Genomic DNA, 16,218 nt, shown 5'->3' with positions numbered 1-16,218 from the left:
ACCAGCTGAAGGCAAGAGATTTTTTCATACAGCTCTGTCTGCCCTCTGTTTCTGAAGCAAAACCTGAGCCAACGTGATCCAGCTGAGAGCAATGAGCTATTTATTGTTTATTAGCAGCTGCACACATGTGACAGTGGTGACCGTGGCCCGAATGCACCACTGCATGGCAGCCAGTGAGCCCATCATGAGAGCCAGGCAGCCAGAGGCAAAGTGGACACAGTGTGAGGGCAGGCTTGTACCAGGCAAACACAGCAATAAGCGTGATAGCAACACATGGCATGTTATTTCTCAGGTCTGAGCATTATTTAGGAGGAGCTGAGCTGAGCAGCTGGAGGGAAGAAGGAGGCAGAGATGCAGCTGCATGGGAAGTGGAAGGAGCTAGCCTAGAGGTGAGCAATGCCCATGTGCACAGCAGTGCTGCCCTCGCTTCCTGGGGCAGAACCACAGCCACAGCCTGTTCCTTGCTGTGGACAGAAGGACAGATACCTGATCTCTCCAGGGCTGCCAACTCAACATCTTTTTCACCAGCAGCTCTTGGAAATTTTTGTCAAATGGAAGAATAAAGGCAGGTCCTTACCTTGGCCTCCAGCGTGTTTAGCCTCTCAGTCATATCTGCTAGCCTTGTGCAGTTCATGCATTCTAGAAAGAACACAACAAAATGATGTAAAATTTCTACATACTTTGCATTTTAATCCATGGCTTTCAGTCTGCAGACCCTGATCCCTTTTTGATCCAAGGCACACAAAAAAGTGATTGAAGATCAGTTATGGGGGGAAAATAAGTATTCAAATCCATTGCACAGATGAACAGCCACAACCACGTTACATGGACCTTGTTTAGGGATGTTTAGTGGGGTAGACTGTGAAGCCAAGTTCCCAATAGGTAGAAGGTAGATGAACAAAAAATTAGTTTTAAAACTTTTCATGGCGTCAACCAGCATGACCTGTTGTCACCAGCAGAGACGCTTGTTCTGCTACTGGTGCAAGCTGGTGTGGCACATGCTCCCACCTCACAGGACACCAGGCTGCACAACCACTACTCCATTTAGCTCTCTGCTGTACCCTCTCCTATACTGTCCTCATCAAATACTAAGGAAAGCAACAAATATACAAAATGCCCATCTCTGTGGAGTCCTGCTCCACCCCTGCACTCCCAGGCCCTGTTACCACTCCCACAACAAATCATCTGTCTCAGTGACAGCAAGAAAATCCAAGACAGACCCCAGGGCTGATGCAGACTGGAGCTGCAGCCCAAAGTCATTTCCATCTCACTGTGCTGCATAGAAGCAACAGATAGGCAGCAACCACCAAAGGGGTCTTGACAGGATGCCTTAGCAAGAACAAACATTAATGTAATGGGCTCTGAGTGCAGTTTAAAATGATTGCTTGATACAAAGGACACCACTTATCTAAACAGAAGGCCTGCTGCTTTTCCTCTGTTTTCATTTCAGCAGTTTTAAAGTGAGTGAAGGAGGATAAAGCCCTGAACAGAGATTTAATCAACAAGGCACTTTCCCAGCACTTTGCAGCAGTGTTGAACTGCCTGCTCCCAGCTCTCGGAGAAGCTTTCCAGACTGGACCACTCGCCTATCATGACTTCTGAAGCGCAACAGTTTTTAAAAAGGGAAAATTACTTGCAGCATGAAGTATTTCAGAGAAAAAAAACATCCATATTCAGATGATGAATCGCTGCCATCTCGCGTCCCACAAAGGAGAAATACATCCCTGTGTGCATTTCTGGGCTCCTTAAGGGCAGAGCCAGCTTTCATTGACTGGCCATGGAAGAAGTATTTAATCCTGGTATTTCCATAGGGCTGGGGATGTTGACCTGTAAAATTCTTGAGCCCCTTAATAGACCATTCAGGTGCAGCTCAGGCTGAGGTTGTACTGATGCAGGGGATGTTGAGTAAACCCAGTGCCTACCTATGACAAGGAATGAGCGAACATGGGGTTTGGCCTGACTAAACATCATCCCGACACCTAGGCCTTCAGTTGTCTTCCCCAACAAGCTTTGTCCCCTTTTGCACAAGGAGCCCCAAGGAATCTCTCCAATCTTCACCTGCAAACACTTTTCAGTTTTATGAAGCACATGGTATGTACTGACGGCTCTCAGCCATGCAAAGATTTTAGCGCATGGCTTGGAGGGCCAGGAAGCCTGGCTGCTCCACATTAGTGATTTACAGTCCAAGAAGATTGCTTGAGTGCTAATGGCGACCAAGCACCCATTGCATAAACCTTCCAAAGAAATTCTCTCCTTGACCCTCTATGAGGAGCTGCGTGGCTTCACAAAGGAGCTAGACATAGAGCTTCCACCTCACGATACCCAACATTTTGCAGACAAAGCACCTAATGGTTCAGGAACACCTAGACTGAGGGATTTCCTCACAGGTTAATACTGGCATGGACTTTTTTACCCAGTAGGAAATAACATTTGTTTATTCTTATTCTCTGCAATAGGTCTTGGGCAATATTTTTTGGCTTGAATTGGCCCATGAATACGCAAGTGCCATAAGCGCATTGTCCCACAGGGAAGGAAATGGGTGAGGCTTGTTTGGTCTAGATCTGCTTGTGGTGTGTAAAACAGGGAATTACGTTCTGCATGTAACTGGCTTCGTGCTTCTGATCTTGCGCATCCCCCCAGAAAGATAAGACTGAATAAATCCAGTGCTCCCAAGAGCCAAAAGGCGTACCAGATGTGTTACAGAGCAAATAAAATATGGAGTCCTATTCTCCCTTCTGCTGGCTTGCACATATTAAAAACTCCCCTAGGTTTAAAGAGACTGACTTGAACTGTCTGAAAACCATCTTCATGCATAATTTGAGATGGATTGATCATTTAAGCTCTCTTTGGAGAGCTCCGCTCATAAAAAAGGGCTTGTAGTACCCCTCTGCACAGGGGTGAATCAACCAGCTCCTGGGGGGAGGATACTCTGATTGTCTCTGCTGGACAGAGTGTACAAACAGCACCAGCCCAGCAGCCCTCTCTGCTCTTGAAGAGTGTCTCAAAGAGCCCTCTCAGCTTCGTTTGCAGCACAAAAGGTTAGATTTAAATGAACAAAATGACAGAAGAGGGGAGGAAGCAGACGTGCCACTGCATGGTGAGATTTGTACTAATATCTTCTTTATGTCAGTGATACCTGCTGAAACATATGGAAAACAGCCCACGTCAGAAAGAGAACTACTTAAGCTCAAGTTAAATTTGAACTCTGATCCTTTCCTTCGTGAAATACCTGGAAACCCAGATCCACACCCAAGGTACTTAGCCTGGACCCAAAAGACATTTAACTAATCCAGGAAGTGGACGTCCTAATGCAAAAGATCTTCTTACTAAGGCAAGCTGTCCTGCCAACAAATCCTTGTGACATTTAGTTAGCTAACCAACAGACGGATGATGCTTTCAAACACAGAGATGACTGCTCAGTACTGCAGTTACAGAAACTACATTCAAAGCTCACTCACAAAACACTGGGGACCAGGCTGCTTCAAGGTCTGGGGTCGTTATCCGTCCTTGCAGAAAGCCTGAGAATGGTGGTGACAAATCAAGCTAATAAATGTCTTCCCTGACTACTATGCACTGAAGTATTTAGTGTCTAATCCTGATGGCTGGTGGTTCCAAGGCCTGGGACTGTGAAGTTGAATTTCCTGATCAGGGTGAAAGCAGTCTGCTTTACTAAAACGAGCTTGAGAATCTCACATCATTTTTTCACATGTAACGAATATAACATTGGGGCAAATACACATACTCTCTGACCTGGAACTCCAGAGCAAATGCTTTCTGTATCTGCAGAAATCCATCACTTGTTGCTACACAGAACGACAGTTTATTTCCCTCATATTTCTAGTTGGCAGATTTGTATTTTTCCATCTAAACTCTGAAAAAGGAGTTGTGATTTCACTCTATGAAGCCCAACCTCAAAACACATGGTAGGATTTGTTTTAGAAATATTCCAGCAGGGAGGATAGATAATTGAGATAACGAACATGAGACTGTACCAGCATATCGCATGACACCCAGTCTGTCTCCACAATGTCTCACTGTTACTGTCCTAGCACACTTCTCCCTTCCTGTCCTCCCATTCCCCCTCTCCAGATGCATCGGTAAAGCAATGCAACTGGAGGGAAAGAAAAGTCTAATGTATCAGAGATGTGGTACACTCCACATGCCGGAAAATAACAAGTCATGTACCCTGTACCAGCAGTGACCCACTTAACCCTTATCCAAAGGTTGATACATTTGACCAATCTTCGATTAAAGGCTGAAGCCAGCGCCTCCAGCACTGCAGCTCTGCAAACAAGCATCAGGCTCTAAGCCTGCAGCTTCCACTCTGGATACACTCCTACAACAAGCAATTTACAGCGGTGAGTGACTGACTTCAGGTGCCTTGCTAACTTGGCATTCCTGCTTTGCAGGGCTCGAGCAGCGTTTGCATAATTTCATGATTAAATAGCTGCATATTTCAGCTGCTCAAGACTGAAAGCCCCACAAGTCTTCAAACTCCTCACTCAAACTGAGATTAACAAGAAAGGCGTGATAACGGCTTTATACCAATGGGGCTCTAATGATTTCAGCACAATTATTGCAATGGCACTGAGGGGAGTCAAAAAAAAAAACAAACCCAACAAGCCAACTTTCACCACAGGGCCGCAGGTCAGAGTTTTGCACAAAACAGCAAAGAAACCTCTTGGCATCTCAGCTCCATTTCTCAGTTCTGACAGCCCACGCTCATTTGTATACCCAGAGTCTCTGCAGAATATTAAAAGGGCTTTTGGTTTCCCTACAGCCAGATGCTCAGTAGATATAAATTGCACAGCTCAACTGAAGTCAAGGGATCAAGGCTCCGTCTCTCTTTTTCTTGATGGATTACTCCAAAATTCATATTTCAGAGGAGAGGCGGAGGAGGTGGTTTATAGCATATGAAAGGGGAGAGAATTCTGGAATCACATAGCCTTTGTTTAAACAAATAAAATCTTTGACAGCCAGTTTTTTCAGGACCGTATTTTGCCATTACAAGAAACTTCAACCTTGCAATGCAATGGGGTGTAGCACACAGTCAGGCTTCAGGACATAAGAACTGCGTTTGCAGCTCATGCTTCAACCTGCTTGGGACTCTAAACAATGCACTTCTCTCCTCTGAGTCTCACTTTCCTTTCATCCATTGTTAGTGTAATGTTTCTTCTGTAAAGGACCCAACGTCAGAGGATGAAAAAGGACCAAATGTTACATACACACAGAGAAATAAATTAGTATATTTGACTTCTGTGATACAACCTGCCTGGCAGCTCTTCTCTCTCCAATGAAGTCCACCACTTTCATTGCACTTTTCAGAAATGGACATGCATGAAGGGGACAAACTCGGTTAATCTCCGGGTAGGGGGAGCAAACCAGAGCTGCAGCAAGGCTACGCCAACAGCCCATATTTAGAGCACTGGGAACCCAACAGCTTTAACTCTGCACCAGCAATAGCACAATCAGGACTACTCAGAGCAGGTCGCATGCACCACACTGTTATGGTTTGGGGTGCACTGTCTTACAAATCAGTAACACACAACTTGAGTAGGTCCAGTTTGAAGAAAATTTTGTCTTTCAAATGAAGCAGGAGATCAGCTTTTCTCAGTTAGTAGACACCTTTCTCCTGGCCAAGTTCAGAGTAGTCTCTGGACAAACCTGGAAGAGCAGGGATGAAGTCAGCTAAATTAGTCCAGGCAACTGTGTTTCTTTGCAAGGAAAAACCCATGAAGCTCAAAACTCTCAAGGGAAATAGGAAGCACAGCTAATTTCTTCTGTCAACTTGGTGAGCACCCTAGACGTTATGCACCAGAGATGTATTTTGACAATCTAGAGATAAAGCACCAGATCACTGACCCCTCCATCCACTTGTTGCCACACGTACACACAGTATAGCCAGCAAAAAAACCAGTGACACTTTCAGACTCTGGCACAGAAGAAATTTCAAGTCAAATTCCACAGTAGAAATATGAACACAGATCTCCTGTGCCTACCTAGGTGGCCCTCAGCAGGGGACAGCCAGCCTGGGCTTGCATCTCCACCCCTCTTTAATTTGTCTGATTTGACCCTTCCAGCCTTTTTACATGGATACTGAGTTTCCCTAAGTAGTTTATGTTCTGGCCCTTTGCAAAAGCTTTCGCCAGTGCTTGTGAAGGATAGCAGGCCCAAGCCATAAATCACAGCCAACCTGGGATCTGTTTTTTCAAAACGTTTCCTCTAATGAGAGTCAGATGTTGGCTAGATAGACTTTATTAATTGTACTTGTTTAGAATCAGTCATGTCTGTAGCTCTGTAACAGGGCTGGAGCATGTGAAAGGCAAAGAGCTGACAGCAACCGTGGAGAGGAGGAACACTTGTGTCGCCCAGTAGCCTCTGGTCTGAAGAACAAACAGGAATCAAAGGTCTGGAGAGCTGCGGGAGGAAAGGGCTCCTACTGGGATATTGTACGCCCTGGCCACGGCTCAGGTCCCAGTAAGCTGGAGCAAGAACTGTTTCTCTGTAAGGAGAAGCTCTCAGAGTTTTGTTTAGTGTAGGATCATTAAGAGTCTCTCAGTTTGCTGCCATGATATTTACTTGTGGCGTGCATTGCAAATTATCACCTTTTGGCGAAGACAGTGGCAAGGGAAGGGTCCCAGATGGCCAGGGTCTCTCAGAGCAGTGATGCTGGAGTCCAAGACACCCAACTGAAAAAAGAATTGCTCATTAGGTCCCTCCTCCCACCAGCATTTCAGTGTGTTCAGCTGCAGGGGAAATCTGTATTGCTGTTGAACTGCAAACATTGCATGCTCCAACCTAAGTGTGCATAGGCTGGACACGCACAGGACACAACCACATCCTACAGCTTTGTATTTATAGAGCACGCTCCCTTCTGCTTCCACTGCACAGAGATGGCTGAGCAAGGCCGGGTCTCACCCATGGGGAAATGTGGAAGGAAGGACAGAGGGGAGAGAGAGACCATCTTCCTTTTTGCCCCCTTTCTGGGTCAAACTACTACTGAAAACCATAGGCTACTCACTTCCAATACCCAGTTCCTCTAATCCCAAATTCAAAACCAGCACTAACAAAGCCCCACAACATTTCCGCTCAGCATGACCGTTAGTGTAATTAAAGTATCTCACAGATAAGGAGCTGGAGGCTCAGGGAAATTTAAAGACTGTCTCATTGACCAAAGAGGGTTTGTTCTCTCCCACAGTTTTCACATCGGGATTTTTCAGGATGGAAAGTTTTATTTTCACCTGTAAATTGTGAGTTATTAGGCTGCATATCAATATGAAACAGAACACCTATAGAATATTTTTGCCTTTTTACCATCATTACAGATAATTCACCATCTCTGCTAGGAGACCCCGATCACTGCCAAAATGTCTCCATTTGTAATCTCTCTCTCTCTTATATCTCTGTTATAATAACCCTTACCCTTAACTTTACTGGCTATCTTTAAAAAGCAGCTCAAATTTCCTTTCTTATGAGAACAGCTATCTGATCTTTTTCTGCTTGTAAAATATTCATACTTCATTTTCATGTCTACTTTCTTCTACCTTCTTAAACAGGAAAAGGCTTTTTTCCCTGAATAAGTAATAAATATTTTTTTCATTATCATGATATTCTGTGATTTTGAAGCATCTGTAAAAAAAAAAGCCTGAGCAAAACTGAGTGAAAAGAAAGTTTACCACAAAATGCACTTTTGGAGTAACAACTACTATTTGAGAACCCACATAAAATTTGGTACATGGTTTCAAGTGAAAAAAATGGGTGCAACGTTTTCAATTTTTGCAGTATTTTATCTAGATTTTAAAATTACTTTCATAGTTTCTTAATGACATGTTTCAGTCTTAAATTTTGAAATAGCATTTATTTCAAAACTCACCTAAATTAAAAATGAAATGAACTAATTAAATAGTCTTAAGTGAAACTAAATAGTTCACTTTGGGTCAATTGAAATAATTTGGGTTGACCCAAAACCATATTTTAGTTATTACGTTGTGTCAAAACCTTAAAAATTTCCATTTCAGTTTCTCCCAAATCATTTTTCTTTCCAGTTTTTTGGTTTGGCAAATGAACCCAAAACCCCTCCATTATTCGCCCAGGTCTATTCTTAAACAGCTCACATCACTCACATTGTTTTATTTAAAATTTCACACATGCACACTCCCACACCACTAACTAATTTTATACATAATTGCTCTCAGCCTGGGGATTTATGCTCTTTCACAGCGCCAAAGATCTATTTTGCTGGTTAGGCCTGTGCTCTGTTAGCATATGGAATTAGATCATGATCATTTATTCACAGGCAACCACGAGTTGTGAGATCCGTGTTCAATCCATCTTTATCTGTCAGAGTAAGGTTTAGCAGGGAATGGCTGGATTTTGATGCAACACGTTTTGCTAGAAATGTATGATTTATTGTTTTTAGAAACACCAAAGACATTTTACCAATGTAGCCCAGCATAGTTGCCTGAAGACTGAAATGACCCTGATAATAAAGATTTTACCTATCCAGCATGAGTTTGTTAAAGCCTTGCTGTCTGTGGAACCGCTAAACATTGTGCTCCTAAGCAATGCTGGTGGTACTGTGGGTGCTTGGTACTTCTGACATTGTACAAAACAACCCTCCCGTGAGCCCTTTACTCCCCTGCTTCACCACTAGACCGCTGCCTGGCTCTAAAGCCCACTGAAGCAAATAAAAAGACAGAAAATAAAGACACATAGGTAGTATGAACAATATGTATATACAAACCTCTCACCGCAAGATAGGGCTATATGCAAGCTAGATTGAGTCCCCAAATTAAAAGGAGGGAGCCCACATGCCTTTCTGCCAAGGAAGCCAAGGGCACAGAGCCCACAGGGGCTGGGGCTCCTTCCCAGGGGAAAACACTCCTTCTATAGCTGGTCCGGTCCTCACTACGCCAAAATCCAGTGTCTGATACCCACCATCATTGAACCAGACTCATTGCTCTATCACTCCCTGATCTATGACATGGAGTGATACTTAATGGGACCTGACCCCAGTCCAAGCACACATGGGAACCCCACTACGCCTGAAAGTTCATCTTGAATTGAGATGGTCTCACATCCCTTACAGAAGAGACTGTTTTTCCCTGCTGGGAGAAGCAATCAGGGGGAAAATACAGTCAAAATATGGCGTAATGTAACATGAAATAAGGAAGCAGACAGGACAAAAGGAAACATTCGAATCGAGGCTCACCAAAAAGTCTGGAGGGACTCTTATAATATTGGTTCTGCACCTGTGTATCACAGGTCAGAGAATCTCTCACAGTCTCAAGCCAAACAATGTGTGCTTAACTGGAGTATGTCTTTCAGGAAGACACTCTATAGCCAGACAACCTAGATTTCTTTAGTGAACTGCATCCAAAGTTAACCATTGTATAAAAAATATGCATCTTGTTTCCAGTCTGGATTTCTGACAGTGAGTTCTACCCCTGCTTTGAGTTTTATTACACTTCAGCCTACAAGGCTGCAAGACACCTCTAGGGTTAGATGCTTCCTCTCTGCACAAAGTCCCTGTAACCCATAAACATGTTACATTTAGGATGCTCAGTCAAGCACTAGTGGCTCCTCATCCAGAACATTTAGCATTGGCTTCCTTTAGCCAAGACAAAAAATTAGCTGAAAGACCAATAAGAAAAACAATTGTTTAAGCAACTGAAAATGATGGTTTGAATTCAGAAGAATTTGGCTCCCTGAACATCAAAATACTATGTTTGCCCATGCTTTCTACAACACTCATGCTTTCTACAGCAAATACACTCTGATAATTATTATTACTATTGCCAGGGGCACTTTTGCAAAGCTTTGATTTCCCATGTCAACATTTCAGCTTCAGGTTCAACCCACCGTGGTTTGTCCATTCTCCCACAATTCACTCCTCCCTGGGGCTCTGGCACAGCATCCCACGGCCCTTGTTCAACACACTATTTCTCTGCACAAGGCTAATGACTGTCACTCAGCACTTGGGAGCTGGAGTGAAATGGTTCAAGGATACAAGATAGTCAGTCTCTCGAGGACCATTACTCTGCCTAATTCTGCTAATTAGCCTTTGCTGGCCTTTATCTAAATCCTCCAGAGCCCTGCAATGGTCCTTATAGATGTGAGCAGCAGAAAGAGGAATCCCTTCCACATTTCTCTGCAGCTGCGATTTTGTTCTCTGAGACACCCAGGGACACTGGGGAGTCAGGAGATCCAGCAAATCCCTCATATCATCTGGTCCCCATAACATGAAGAACAAGGTAACACTTGCATCAGATTGGTGGCTAGCACAAGGCTGTGCACAGGACTTTTTCGTTTTTGTTGTTTCCTTGTTAACTTCTGGGTGAAGAAAAACTAATAAAGGAAATACCCACTTGGGGTTAGCCAGGCACATTTCCTTTTCAGTTTCAGATTTTTAACTCTTCAAAATAGCTACACCAGGCTACTTCTCTAACTCGTTTTAGCATGGAAAATCAGAGGATATCCATAATCAAAATGCTTTCCAGAATTCCTGCATCCTATTATTTTAACCCAAAACTCACCCAAATGCTTCCCAAATCTGGGGATCCATTTACTTCCTGATGGGACCAAGCCCTTATTCACAATTTGCCTATTTGCGCTTTCTCTGATTTATAATATCTATACAACAATGAGCACCATAGCATGTGTCCCCTAAGAGACATCATGCTGGTGGTAGTTTGAGGAGCTTCATTTTGAGGTTCTAGCTGCCTCCACCTTGAAACTCTTCTAAAAAATGCCTTAAAGGGCAAGTTTAGACCCATGAATGAAGCATCATGAATCTCCCAGCATCCGGGGAGATTTCTTCTGGAACATGGCAAGCATTGGGTAAGGCTGGGCGTCAGCCAATCTTCTCTCCCACGCCTGTCACCCCACGCACTCAGCCTCAATATTATGTTACTTTTACAGCTGTGGAGGATTTGACAATGAATTTTGACCCTCCCTCTGAGCACTGATGAGGAACAGGGAAAACAGCCAACGAGTCCAAAATGGACAAATGCAGAATGGCGCAATTTGTCTGCAATACACCAAGACGGAACTGGATATCTCCAGAGACACCTTCATCCCCCACAACCCCACACCTTCTTCTCACAACAGCTCAGCGTCAATAATCACTTCTGAGCACCAGGCAACAATACACCGGCAAATAAGCTCAGACCAGGGCTTCAGAATTACACAGCTAGAGGATAGCTTTAGAGGCTTAATACGCAGTCACTGGTGCCTGCTGCCACATGATGCCACTGGCAATAGGAATGATGTCAGCACTTTCAAACAAGCACAGGGCCAGATTGCAACTGGAAGGAAGAACCATAGTTCTTCTACAGTCAAAGGAGCTCCTAGGTTTTGTACCTACTGACAGTTTAGCCCCAACAGCACAATCAGGAAACTTGAGGGCACTTAAATCAAATCTCTTAACTGTTTAAGTTCATCTTTCTCTATGAAATGTGTCTGGAAGACACTCTCAAGCACTTCACCGAAGTTAATTGCCCAAACCCAAACCATCACAGCCCACAAATCCTTTAAACTTTGAGAACTGACTTAATGCTGAACAGCTGCCAGGCACTCATTTGCTTGCAGCCACAGGAACAGCTTTCTTATCAATAAATGGGGATTCCTGTGTATGCAACACAGAGTAATGGCAATGGAAATGACTCAGTCAAATGCCTCTGCTTTGAGATTAGGATATGCCCAAGAGGTTGCAGGCAGCAAAAAAGTGCTAAGTGCAGCTACAGGCCAAGAAAGATGCACGTTCAAAATAAACAATGAAAAAGTCCCCTTCCAGAAGTGTGAGGACAGCCAGCATGGGGGATGCTATAAAAATGTCGACGTTTGCTATAAATTGCTATGCTTCGAAACCCAAGACACTACAGTTTTCCTCAATAGGAAATCACTGGGCTATCTCCAAAAACTGTTGGTAAATGAGGACTTCAATGGTGACAATTGCATCAGTACAAAAGCAATCTCCTATTTTAGCCCAATTAGTGCTGTGCTAAATCATCAGCCCAGGCCTTGCCTTTTGCAGTTGAGAGAGACACATCTGTGAGGCTCTTCTGTTGCATGTGGTTTATATTATACTCTAGCACAATATGCATAAACTAACGCTATTCTACACTTACACAGCACCTCATCTGGAAATCTGAAAGCGATTTATGAATGGTGGGCATCTGTGACATTTTACAGATGGAAATTGAGGCACAGAGGGATTCAGTAATTAGCCCCAGACTTGCACAATGAGTCAGCTGCAGAACAGGGCCCATTATTTGTTGTGTAGTAACATCTAGTGTCCAAACACAGAGGGAGACAAGTCTTTCCCCCAAAAAAGTGTACAAGCATGCCCAAAAATATCACCCATGTCTGCATTCAGACCAAGACTGTTGAGGAATAGTCGGTGTGAATGAATATCCTAAAGCACAGTCTCCCCTGGCAGACAGGTCCCTCCGTTCTTGTAATACAAATGCAGGCCAGAAGAAGGGTTAATATGCCTGAAAGTTTGTCTGCTTTTTCCACATCAGTTGATCTAATAAAAAAGATTGATCCTCCCCGCAAATCTGGCCTCACTTTAACAAATCATTTGATTTGACACAAAGGAGTATATTCAGATAGTTTAAATTCCACTTTAGTCCCTGAAACTAAAGTTTCTGATGGGCTGAATATTTAGAAACAGCCAATAGGAAACACCAGGTAGAGACACCCACCTTGGGTAGGGTTGAAAGTGCCTGAGTGTGGCCAGAAGCATCTGCAGATCTCTCTACACTGCAGTGCTTATGAGCCTATGAGGAATGTCACAGCATTACAGAAAACAGACAGCATTTTCTATACCTGCTAGAAATACAGCAGCAACTCACACTTCTGATGCACTTCAGTGCATAAGCATAACACCATATTACCTTCCCACCTTGCCCAAGACAGTGGGCCAGATGCCTGGAGTGACATTCCCAAGGTATTGGGATGCAGATCACCAAGGAGTAGGCCCATGACAAAATTCAAGTAATCCAGGCACTTGCATTAGAAAATTTTCAACTTCTTTAGCTTGAAAACATAGAAAAGCATCCACAGCCAGATCTCTACTGCAATTTAAAACAGACCTAACTTTTAGCTCTCCATTATTCCTTCTTGGTCCTGCCTATATCAAAGTTAATGAACATTGCATTTGGAAGGAGCTGATTTTACAGTGCTCCTGCCCTCGGTCTATCTGTTCTCTACTTATCTGGCATGTTTCCTTCTAAAAAGAAGAAGAGCAAATCCTCGTGTTGTTCGGTGCCACATACACTCTACACTGCACAATTTTTTTTATCTAGTCTCTGGGAAAGTTGTGGAATCGCTCCTGCATGTTTCATTGTTCATTTCAGAATAGTCATCTCCCCTCCCCAGACCTCAGAGAGCAAGTCCCAACCACGCTCCAGGCAATACATCTCTGCCTTGCTGTCTGGCCCCATACTTCCAAAGAGTTTAGCCTACATCCTAAAAAGCAATGTAGGATTTGGAAGCTAAATGACTAAGAGCAAACCGTAGCAGGAAACCTCTTCAAACACAGGACAACTAGAAGAATCCTAGGCCAAATTGCTGATAAGGAGGATTCCTTGCACAGTCAAAAAAAAAACATTAAAAAAACCCAGCCAATATTCTCTAACCCCCATTGTCAGGTTATCAGAAGGATAATAGCATCAGTTAGATTTTGCCTAGATGAAACCTTAAAGGTGCATGGAAGTGTGCAATGGAGTAAGCCACATTTTTAAATAATATAATATCTTATCTCCTCAGTGGGCCATGATGTGCAGGGAGCAGGACTATTCCTGCCCTCTACGGACACGGAACAGGGCAGATTTTGAAAAGGGCACAGCCACCAAGGGAGAAACTGAAGCACAAAGTGAAGAGAGACCAAGGAAACAAATCACCACTTTAAAAAGACAATCCAGAAACCAGACTAGCCTGTGGCAGGACCAATAATAAGGAATGCAGAAGATTTAGATGCAATTCCTGCCGACGAAATGCTTTCCCATATGTCCTCTCCAATATGAGAGTCAATGCAATAAGTGTGTTCATGTGCCAAGGCATGTCCAAGTAACAGAGAGGAGTAAACAATAGCACCTCCAACCATGGAAAAGAATATGAAAAAGAACAAGGATAGAAACAAGAACTGAAGGATCCTTCTCTCCCAGAAGGGCTGGGACTGACTTGTCTGTTCAGACATTGATTTTTTCCTGATATAGTAAGAACTAAGAATTTCAAGGAAAGACCTGAAGTCATTACGCATTCCAAATACCCTGTGGCCTCCACAGCTGGGAATAGGTGTTGGGCATCTTCAGTTTCAGGGTCCTACCCAAGGGATGCAGCACTGCTGGTTCGAGAGACAGCCTTCCCACGGTGCCATCTCTGTCCTGCTTGGCTACTGTCTGCTCCAGGTGTGCCCAGGACGAACAGCTGACTCTACACTGAACAACTGCGGTTAATGAGGAATCAGAGGCATGTTCTGTAACGTCCATAGGCAGAGCACACAAAGAGAGAGGAACTGCATCTAGAGCATGAAGCATGTCTGCAATAGAGGTAGGGGCAGAAAGACAGATGCTTGTCCTAATTTAAGGCTTCATAGGAGCTTTTGGGCTATGGGACGCTTATTTTTCTGCTGAGTATGTGTTCAGCAGGGAGAACAAAGAGGCAGATCAGTGCAAGCACTTCATACCCTTGCCATACTGCTGCTTTCACAAAACCAGCGCTTTGGAGTAACTCATCTGCTCAGCATATGTGCTGCTTCTAAGGTCCCATGATTTTCATTTACCACAAAATCTGCACATGGCCATCAGGTACAAAGACTCCCATGTAAATTCCTGCTTTTTATTGATTAACCATCATTGGAGATATACAGTTGAATTTAAAACCTTGGTTGGGCTTTTGCACATGCACGAGAGCACTTTCAAGCCATTTTTACCATCAGCTTGGAGAGATACAGTTCATGCACTGGCAAGCAACAAATAAGCTCTCATTCACTTTCAACCTTTAAAACCATCTCAGTTTTCTCAGGGGAGGCTGTTCAGAGACAACAACACGAGTGTCACAGAAATGGACATGAGGAGGCACCAGGCTGCTGGATGCCAATGGCTGATGAACTCTCCTCACAGGAGACCCTGCAGTTGCAAACAAGGTCACAGCCACCTTCCCTCTGAGAGCTCTGCAGCACTCACCTCAGCAAGCTGACCCCCTTTCTGACTCTTCTCAACATACTAACCCCAGATTGATAAGGAGCATTAGCAGGTCAGGAAAAACAGGGAGGTCAGTTTTAATTGCAAGGAAGAGACCACAACAGGCACCCTGGGGCAGACACAGGGTCTGTGGAGCCTGGTGTCCCCTCTCAGACACTAACCCAAGGAAAAATGAGAAAAGTGCAAACAGGATGACCCTTCCCAGATGCCCATCGTGTGCTGACTAGGCAATTCCCTGAACCTGAGAGGAGTGGGGGCATTTCCAGCTCCCCTTTTCCTTGCCCTCCAGCTACTTGAGGGAAACTGAGGCAAAGAGCAAGCAGAGACTCACAGACCCCCTCCCGTATGCCTCCCCCCACAAGCAAAGGGCATCCCTGGCTGCCATGGCCCCCCACCCAGGAGTGCACCCCACTTTGCTCTTAGGCTCTGCTTTTCCATGATGTTTGTGTTGCCCACTTACGGTCCTGGTTGGAAAAGTAACCATGCTGGCGGCCAGATGAACCTGCGGGGGGGAGACAAGGCAATTATCACTGGGAACGTGTCAAACCCTCGCCCTGTACAGCATTGGTTCAGCAGAGAAAAAGTTTACTCAGCTTGCGGAGCAAAACTTGGTAAGGAATGAAAGCGCCTTCACTCTCCCCACTTGGCTCGTTTGCACTCTTGCCAGCACTCCCCCCTTCCCACCCACAGCAAGACATGCATGCACAGACGCACATACTCGTGCTCTCAAAGTGCTGAAATAAGCCTGTAAAAGAGCCCCGTGCCTCTATTGGAGATGATGCTTCCAAGAAATACAACCACAGAAAAACCTACTGAATGAAACAGGCTGCAGCAATCCATTCTGGTTGAATGTAAAAAGGGCTTGGGGTTGGTTTTGGTTTGGTTGGGGGTTTTGGTGGTTTTTTTTTTGATAACGGCAGTCATTGCCTCAGTTGCACACTATGGGGAAAAAATGATCCCAGGTTCAAGGAGGGAGAGCAGCTGCTGTCATTTTGGTTGAGCCATGGGA

General features: G+C 44.4%; 1 protein-coding gene across 7 annotated transcripts in view; it reads right to left on the bottom strand.

The window, feature by feature from the left end:
- The window catches only part of COL26A1 (collagen type XXVI alpha 1 chain), a 180,889-nt gene that overhangs the window by 44,380 nt on the left and 120,291 nt on the right, over positions 1 to 16,218 (bottom strand). For 5 of the 7 annotated variants that reach the window (XM_075032504.1, XM_075032507.1, XM_075032509.1 and 2 more), the window contains exons 4-5: positions 15,670 to 15,711; positions 578 to 639 (exon numbers count right to left, since the gene is read on the bottom strand). In XM_075032504.1, the coding sequence (XP_074888605.1) occupies positions 578 to 639; positions 15,670 to 15,711 (104 nt within the window). The remainder of the gene's footprint in view (positions 1 to 577; positions 640 to 15,669; positions 15,712 to 16,218) is intronic. The other 2 variants (XM_075032508.1, XM_075032510.1) reach the window with 1 other exon arrangement.

Source organism: Buteo buteo, chromosome 7 (genome assembly GCF_964188355.1).
Source record: "Buteo buteo chromosome 7, bButBut1.hap1.1, whole genome shotgun sequence".
In the NCBI taxonomy this organism is placed as follows: Eukaryota; Metazoa; Chordata; class Aves; order Accipitriformes; family Accipitridae; genus Buteo; species Buteo buteo.
Note: the sequence above shows the minus strand (reverse complement) of the source record. Positions and strands in the feature narration are given on the sequence as shown.